At 47.2% G+C, this 8,696-nt stretch overlaps 1 protein-coding gene across 1 annotated transcript in view; it reads right to left on the bottom strand.

The window, feature by feature from the left end:
- Positions 1–2,782: 2,782 nt before the first annotated feature.
- utrn (utrophin) overlaps positions 2,783–8,696 on the bottom strand; it is a 256,495-nt gene continuing 250,581 nt past the window's right edge. The window contains exons 80-81 of the mRNA XM_061241585.1: positions 6,396–6,421; positions 2,783–4,269 (exon numbers count right to left, since the gene is read on the bottom strand). Coding sequence (XP_061097569.1) covers positions 4,261–4,269; positions 6,396–6,421 — 35 coding nt within the window. The 3' untranslated portion in view covers positions 2,783–4,260. The remainder of the gene's footprint in view (positions 4,270–6,395; positions 6,422–8,696) is intronic.

Here is an 8,696-nt window from a genome sequence, read left to right as displayed (position 1 = left end):
ATTGTCTGAAACTGGGTTTTAGCCTGAAAACGTTGTGCTTAATAGGGGAACACAACCTTTTGTGTGGAGATTTTTTTTTTCCATAGAAGTGTTAACAAGGGACGGCTCTTGTCTTTACAAGGCTCTAAGATGAAACGCCTTTTGTTAAACACACACATGCATAATACAAAACCGTATACAGATAATGGGACTTGTAAAGAAAATAGAAATTCTCAAGATTCTCTTGCATTTCAAATCTCGATTTGATTGGCAGCTCAGCAGCAGCGTAGAAATAAGCACAATACGTTTCACAGTGCAGCTCAGGTCCCATTTCCCTTTGCCGCCAAACGGTTTAATCGAGGTGCAGCACGAGGTCGGCTCTTCCGAGCATCGAGTCTATTCCGCGGGGTCTACGCGGAGGCGCAGTGCTCAACTCGCCCGAGCGCTGCTGGGATATGGAAATCGGCGTCTGTACCTGAGCGCTCTGCTAAGATCAAAATACAGGATTTTATCCGTCATTTATGGGGGTTATGTACGCATCACTGAGCAGCTTTGGGGAATGAGCTAGTGATCCAAGAAGGAGAGGTTGCTAACTGCCAACAGGTGCGGCATCCGAAGTCTTAACCGCGCTGCTTAAGGTAATCTCTTTAAAAATATTTTTTTTATAATAAATTAAACACACTCACCCTACCAGAAAGTTCACCCTACCAATCACACAAAGTAAAGACGAACAGACGAACTCTATCGCACCGCCCCAGACCGATCCTCGTCAGGAATAATAGCCTAACTCCCCGAGCCCCGACAACAGCTCAAAGCCCAGGGCTTGTCGATCGCTTAACCTGCCTGCGATGCGCAAAGAACCCGCGTGGGTCTCACCCTGGTCTAAGCCAGAAGGCTGAGAAGCGATCGCTTGAGCTAACCAGGCATACAGGTTGTCTGCGAGTTGTCCAGAACATTCTTTTGAGATTTTCAAGGGCCGCGAGTGGACCGTGTGCAGCAGTAGCAGTAGTGGGAGATTCAAATGTCAATAAAGTTGGGTGGACCAATCAATCCTGACCTTATTGGGCTTGTCTTCACCACCGAGTACAGTAATTGCTTCAAATCAATCAGCTCTTGGCCACACTGGGTAGCTCCTCCCATTTTTGTTGTCAAAATCGTTCGTCTCCAATCAGGAGCGGGGAGTCAAGGTGTTTTTGCGGCCACTTTTTCAACTCCTGACAACCTAAACTCATCTTCAGATAGACCTAATTTAGACCACTTCCTTCCTTCATCTGAAATGTAACGTCTCCTCCTGCCACAATTAATTGGCCATTATTCACTGCATAAAACCTTGAATCGATTTGAAAATACGCCTAATATGAATAATGCTCCGTCTATATGCGGAGAATGCTAATAAGACAACGGGAGGAGGTGGTTTGTTCGTCAATCTCTTTTCATTAGTCATTTCTGGCTTTGTGACTCGAGTGCATTCCGCAGTAAAGTACTACGCCACAATCGCAGACAGCGCAATTACTCGCGTTTGATAAGTAATAATGACAGGCGACAGTGCAATGTGACAGACCGTACCCACAATGCCGTCTGTTTTTTTGTCATTACACGCACAGCTACAGAGAATATCCTTTGGTGCACTGTCGATCACCGCGTGAAGTTTTTCCGTAAGAGCTCGCAGCAAGAGAGAAAAACATGCTCGCACTACTTCTATGTGAAACGAGAATAGATTTTATATAACGCCTGCCAAGACAAGTAATTTGCTTTACTATCCTGTCCAAATGCAAGCAAGGTAACAGCACCACAATGTAATTTAGGCTTTTGTATGTGGCATGGTTAATTCATGAATCTGTTATGAGCAATCCATGTTAAGTCATACACCGCAAAATAACAATAACAAGTGTTTTAGGCTTGTTTTAAGTTACCGTTTGCTTGACAAGTGACATTTCCTTATCTCATTTTTGCAGTGTACCAATCGTGTTATAAGCTGATGTGTTTAACAACATATCCCATTTTTTATTTTGCAACCGCCCAGGTGTAGCTACAGAGCAGTAGGTGTTCTAGTAATTGTCAGTATTCCCACGCATTCACCCTCATTCAAGCCCTATCCCTCTTTTACAACCTCTCGTCCATCACGGAGAACGAACGACAGGACATATTTTCAAAAAAAAGGAATCCTATTTTTAAAAGGGATATATTATGCATTTGTGATTACACTGAACTCTTCGGTTAAAACCGTCGGGAACGGGATATTCGTCATCATAAAAGGTGCGCCGCATTGTCAGGTTCCATTAGCGCGTGTCAGTTGGCGAGTAACGGACGGCTTCGCCGAGTGTGATGAATGACTCACGCGGGACGGGGTTTTTCTGTAAAGCCCTTCTCATTGAAATAAGCTTCCTCTGCCCCTCATCCCACACGCAGCCTCTGCTTTGTAAATGCTGAAATATTAATAACAAAGTGAGACGACGAACAGTAGAGAACGGAGGACGGACGGTGGAGAACGGGAGCTCTTTTGTGAGACTTGCGCAGGTGGGCTGTTGAAGCGTGGGCCCGGGGAGCCGGTGCTGAAGGGCCAGGTGGACTCCTGGAGCTTTGATCATCCGGCAGACAAAGGTGCTCTAAGGATTCCACATTTCTACAGCATCAGCATAACCGGAACAGCAATACATGCATATTTTAAGATCCTTTCTGTACGCACGATATAAATCCGATTCAAATCAAATCGGATTTTTTTGGGGGGGTCAGTTTTGCATACCTCCCATTCTGCTGTAAAAGAGAATTTGCTGACATAAAAAAGGAAACAGGAAAAAAGTACTACTCGTTATAAAACATTTATTTAGAATAAAACATATTTAGCCATATTAGATGTAGTGTGATCAGTCTAAAACTACATACCTGAAAATGACAACAGAGTTCTTTCATAGCAAAGTTCACTATTTCATCATCCAAGGAGATAGCTTGAGAGATTTATAGTAGCGTTAAAACTAACAATTACAGGATAGCGTATTACAGAACACATTGCGCACACTGTTCGCGGGAAACTGCCAGGAGAAGGTCAAAGAAAGATGTACACGGAAATCCAAACCACAATCGAAGGCCACTGCGCCAGTTGGTTGAATAAGTTTCTTTTTTGTTTTCTTTATTCTTGACTGCCAACTTTCTCTTTCGCCGCTGAAATACGTAAGCCAGTGAAAGCTTTGTGTTGGTTTTTTTTGTGTGAGAAGTGTCCAAGAAAATAAAAATAAATTAAAAAAAGCTAAACAAAAAAAACAAACAAAAGAAAAAAAAACGCACAGACGAAGCGCTAACAAAGGTGTTTGTGTCTGAGGTAGGCAGTCATGGCTTTAATCTGATTGAAAACATTTATAAAACTACGCCAAACAAATCTTAGGGCTCCAATCCTGCTTCTAGTTCAGCTTCAGTAGGAGTTTTGTATGTACTATTTCTTTTCGATGTCGAGACATGATTTTCAGTGTTCTGTAGTCGACTGGAATGGCTTCCGTATAGGCACAATGGGGGTCTCTAAGCGCTACACACAGTGCATGTTCCGTGTGTGACGGCCTGTCCAACGCACCGCTGATTTAAAGGGGCAATTGTTCACAGCACACACTAAAAAAAAATAAAAATAAAAATAGACCTAGAAACAGTGACGATTGAAGTTGCAGAGCGGACATGACGCGTTCACAAGGGTGCGTGAAAGTGAGTCGTTGCGTTGTTTTTTCCTTTCTTAATCTTCTTTAAAAACCCAGAACACATCTTTAAAAAAAAAACGGGTGGTCATATATGTGCAGTGAAAGAAAGCAAATTTCTTCTTTTTTCTTTTTAAAACAGTGTTAATGCAAAAAAAAACCAAAAAACCTGTGGAATGTCAAAATGTACGGTAATGATTTTTAAATTCCCAGCATCAGCAAACCAAACAAACAATAATAACAGACAAAAAAAAAAAGACAAAAGGAAATATTATATGTGTCTGTATGTGTTATAAAGCCTCCCTGTCCCACCCCCTTCATCTTCAAATCGCTGACGAACGCTTAAACCAAAGTCTGAATACAATCTACAGCTCCTAAAATTTACAATTGCATAGTACACGGTGACAACGCGGTGAGAGTTCTGTGGTCCGGGTCCATGTCTTTGGGTCTGGGCGAGAATCCATGGGAGGCCTCTTTCTCTCTCTCTCTCTCTCTCCTGTCACTCTTGCTGAGGGGGGCGGGGCCACTGAGCCAATGTCTGTGAAGTCCGTCGTCCAATCAGGGGGGAGCTTTTCCTTCGGACTTCCCCCGTCCTGCTCCGCCTTTACATCACCTTCACACACAGAACACGCCACAGGGAGACGTCATACACACAGGTCAAACAATCACCTTCGACTCTGTAAGGTGTGAGGTCACATGTGTGATTAGAACGTTATTAACATTCTATGTTAAGAATGTTCTTAACTGAACTGAGCATTCTAATTCTTAGCTGAACATTCTATCGCTGATGGAACAATCACTCCAGGCAATAGAAAGAAATGGAGTTCTAGAACACTGACTTGGAATTATAAAAAAAACAAAAAAACTTTCCTGGTACTCTTCAAAGGGGTTAATGACAAACTGAGAGTTTAGGGCAGGGGTGTCATTCCAGTCCTTGAAGGCCACGGAGTGCACAGGTTTTTGGTGTGGTCCAGCACAAGTGATTAATTTAAGTAACTGATCGGCTAAAGAGTCCACACACCTTGTTCTCAGGGTCTTAAACCACTGCTGATTGAAAGGAAACCACAAATCACAGCAGACAGCAGACTGCAGACTCCAGGGCTCTGACCCTGGCTTACAGTCACTGTCCAACCCCTTTGGCAAAAACAACTCAGCAATGCTCTGTCATGCATGCCATGATTTCGGATGACACATCTCTATTAAAACCATGTTTAAACTGTCGGTACAGTACAAAACGATGTGCCTGTGCAGATAGTATATCTTAATCTCCACACCTAAATACAGTGCGTGTGCTTTCTGGCCAGAAATGCACGCCATTGAAATGAATGGGCATTATGATTTCTGATACCACGCCAGTACCACAGCCGTCTGCACGCTGGCAGAATTGATACTCTTACACGCGGCAGTGTGTAATTATGTGCACTAGCAGCTTCAGAAGATTATAACGTGCTGTCACTGCTGCACTGATGAAGCTGTGTAGGCTGTTGTTATACTGTAATTTCCCCTCCGTTTTTTTTCCCCGCCGGAAAAGCTCCAGAAAGTTTGGACTCGGCCAGTGCGCCGCGCGACAAACTCTGACCGGGCCAGAATATCGCGGCGGCACCCGCTAATCCATCTCCCAGCGCTGCCAGAGTGCCTCCGTCTGACGAGCAGAATGTTGGCCCGGGCTCTGGTGCGTTTGGGCTGGGGGACGGGGGTAAACAAGCCTTCAGGCGGGCCTTTTTTTTTGTTTTTTGTTTTTTACGCCGGGGCGGGGGTTAGACGCATCGTTTCTCTTCGCCTTTGAGAGAAAATTAATTCCGCAGGAACGCGAGAGGCGGCTCCTTTCAGACCTCGCTTGGAGCGGTGTACGTTCCGCAGAGAGAGGGGGGGGGGAGGGTAGGAAGGGTTCCTGGATGCGGCCTTTTTATTAACGGAGTAACGGAATGGTGAGAGACACCGTCCAATTAAAATCCGCTCTCAGAAGAGCCCCGGAGCGACGGCGTTTAACGGGGAGAGAAGCAGGGATAAACGCCGGCTCAGAACGACACGAGTCCGACCTCCCTGTGCGCTAATACGAGCGCATATCGGAAGGAAATACTAATAACAACAACAACAAAAACACATTCACAACGCATGGACTAACGCATCTGATTACACAGTGTGGGAAATAAACTCGTTAGTGAATCGCGAAGCAGGAATGCCCCTTAATTACGGGGCGGGGAAACAAACAGGTGCCGGGGAAAGATTTCCAGGGTGTCGGAGCGGGAATTCATTAATGTCGGCATTCCCGCCCGGCGTTCCTCGGAGCAGAATTCCCCCCCCCCCCTCCTCTGCGCGGTCGGCGGGTGTCACCGGGAAGGAACTTTCCCAGAATGCATTTGTCAACCATTATGCACGCTCTTAGGAGAGAATTCCGTCACCGGGGTGAAGATATTTTTCTTTGCCCTCCGCAAAACGAAACCTAATCGTATTCATATTTCAGACCCACGGCTTTGTATTTATACATGTGCCTACAGACGCACCATGTTCTCTCTTTAGGATGCTCCTGTACTTTCTGTGTGTGAAATGCACAAAATAATCTTTTGAAATAAAAACGATCCACAAAACACATTTGGTTACAGGACATATTTCATGTCATGATATTGTTACATTGTTATTGCCAGGTAATTTATGATTATTATTATTGCCATTATATAACACACACACACACACACACACACACACACACACACACACACACAGCAGATAGGGTCTTACCTGTTGTCTGGGGGCCAGGCTTGGTGCTGGGGGGGCAGAATTAAACACACGCATTAGTCAACCTGAATCAGAACCAGAGACAACTACGTCTGCTTCCCAAACCTGGCTCAAATACATCAATTACTTTTCTCTGCTTGATTGACCTTGCCTGGTGCAACTGAGCCAACCAAGAGGACCAGAAGGGCAGGGTTTGCACTTTTTGAGAGTAAAGGTTCAAATGTTCCAGACAAGCTCAGTCAAGCACTGGAATGCATTTGAATCCAAAACAAATGTGCATGGTTCAGTTGGAGGTAAATGGTAAATGGTAAACAGTAAATGGTTGGAATTTATATAGCGCCTTCATCCAAAGCGCTGTACAATTGATGCTTCGCATTCACCCGTTCATACATACACACCCGCACACCAACGGCGATTGGCTGCCTTGCAAGACACCGACCATCTCATCAGGAGCATTTAGGGGTTGGGTCACGTGTCTTGCTCAGGGGACACTTTGACACACCCAGGGTGGAATCGAACTGGCAACCCTCCGACTGCCAGACGACCGCTCTTAGCCAACGTCGCCCCATAGGAGGAGCCCAGATCATCTCCGAGATGAATCCTCGCGTTACCACCAGCTCCTCAAACACGGGGCGCTCCCTTCCCATCTGTCCCTGTCCGGCTGTGCGGCACGACACCAATTTAAGGCGGCGCGTAACCCGGGGTGATTCATCACCGGCGCAAAGAGCGGACCCCCCACCACACCCCCCTACCCCCCCCCCCCTACCGCAGGAGCACAGAGCCACACAGAGCCAGGCACTGCATCACGCCAGGGCAGGCCAACGAACGGGCGAAACCTTTACCGCCCCAAAGGACATTCCCGCTGTGCCCGACGATACACACAAAACAAGGCCAGCGAACCAACACTCAATAACACCACGCAAGCGATTTATTTTCAATACTACCCACTGAAAAATATCTGTTAGTTGCACAACTTGTCCCCAAATTCTTTCGCATTTCATTACTTTGGAATGCCCACAGCCGTGTGGTTGGGAGAAAGTGATTAAACGACCGTCGTTCCGTGAGAAATGAGAAAATTAGCGTTGAACCCGTTAATTATCATCCAAAAGGTCAAGGCTGAACTTGTTTTTTAGAAGACGCAGAAACGGAACCATTGGTGAATATATTTTCGTCTCGTTGGGAGGCGATGGTCACGATCACGATCACACGATCAGTTCTTCTGAGGGCCCTATAAAAACACACTCCCCGCGGGCGTTCGCTCCTCACCACACTCTTGCCTTTAAAGGCCCGTGAGTCAGACGCGTCCCCCGCCACTTTCCCGCTAACTTCTGCCCGCGCGTGGGCGCGGCGTAGGCAACAACAATGGGACCAAGAGAAACTCACTAATGAAACAACAAAATGGCCGCCGTTTCCTCTGGAGGCAGTGCCCTAGTTAGTGCCTAACGCTTTGGCGAGAAACAAAATGGCCGCCGTTTCCCCCCCGGCAGCAGGGTCGACGTTAGCGCCTTCCACTCCGGTGAGAAACAAAATGGCCGCCGTTTACCCCTGGCCACAGGGTCAATGTTAGCGCCTAACCACTCCGGTGAGAAAAACAAAATGGCTGCCGCCTCCTCTGGAAGTAGTGTCAAAAGCCTGAGTGAGATGGCATCTCATCACTCACTAAAACCCAGCAAAGAGGATGACAAAGACCGCTATACCTCCTACCCAAAAAAGTTTTAATAACTAGCTGTACAGTAGCGGCGGACCACCGACTGTAGAGCAAAGCACAGAGACAGCAGAACTGAGAGCTGGGGCAGGCTGCCAGTTCAACTCCCAGAGGTGGGGTACAGTCCTGCCAACCTCGAACAAAACACTTAACCAACACCGCCTCAGCAAATATCTAGCGGTGGAAAACCGTTAACCCAAAACGGCGGCGCGGTTGATAATGCATCGGGGAACCGGAGAACCGAACAAACGCCGCAGTCAGACAGCACACGCTGTGTGATTCACCGCGCTGGCGGATCAAAGTCCCGCAGAGTCCCGCCGTTCCGAACGGGGCCGGTGCGGGCGGGAGCGGGGCCGTTTGAGCGGGTGACCCGGGGGGCTGAGGGGCACCGCGGGGGCGTTCTGTGTTCGGCGTGACCCGCGTGGGGTCAGCGGAGATAGCGGCTCCACACACACACACGCAGGGAACCCCGAGGTGGTTATCTACGGCGCGAATGAGAGATGGATGCTATCGCTCACAACACGAGTCAGGGGAGGCTGCCAGATACTGGTTCTTCTTGCGTTTCTGTATCCGCTTGGCAGCGCAGAGAGACCAACGGC

This window comes from Conger conger, chromosome 5, assembly GCF_963514075.1.
Source record: "Conger conger chromosome 5, fConCon1.1, whole genome shotgun sequence".
Lineage (NCBI taxonomy): Eukaryota > Metazoa > Chordata > Actinopteri > Anguilliformes > Congridae > Conger > Conger conger.
Note: the sequence above shows the minus strand (reverse complement) of the source record. Positions and strands in the feature narration are given on the sequence as shown.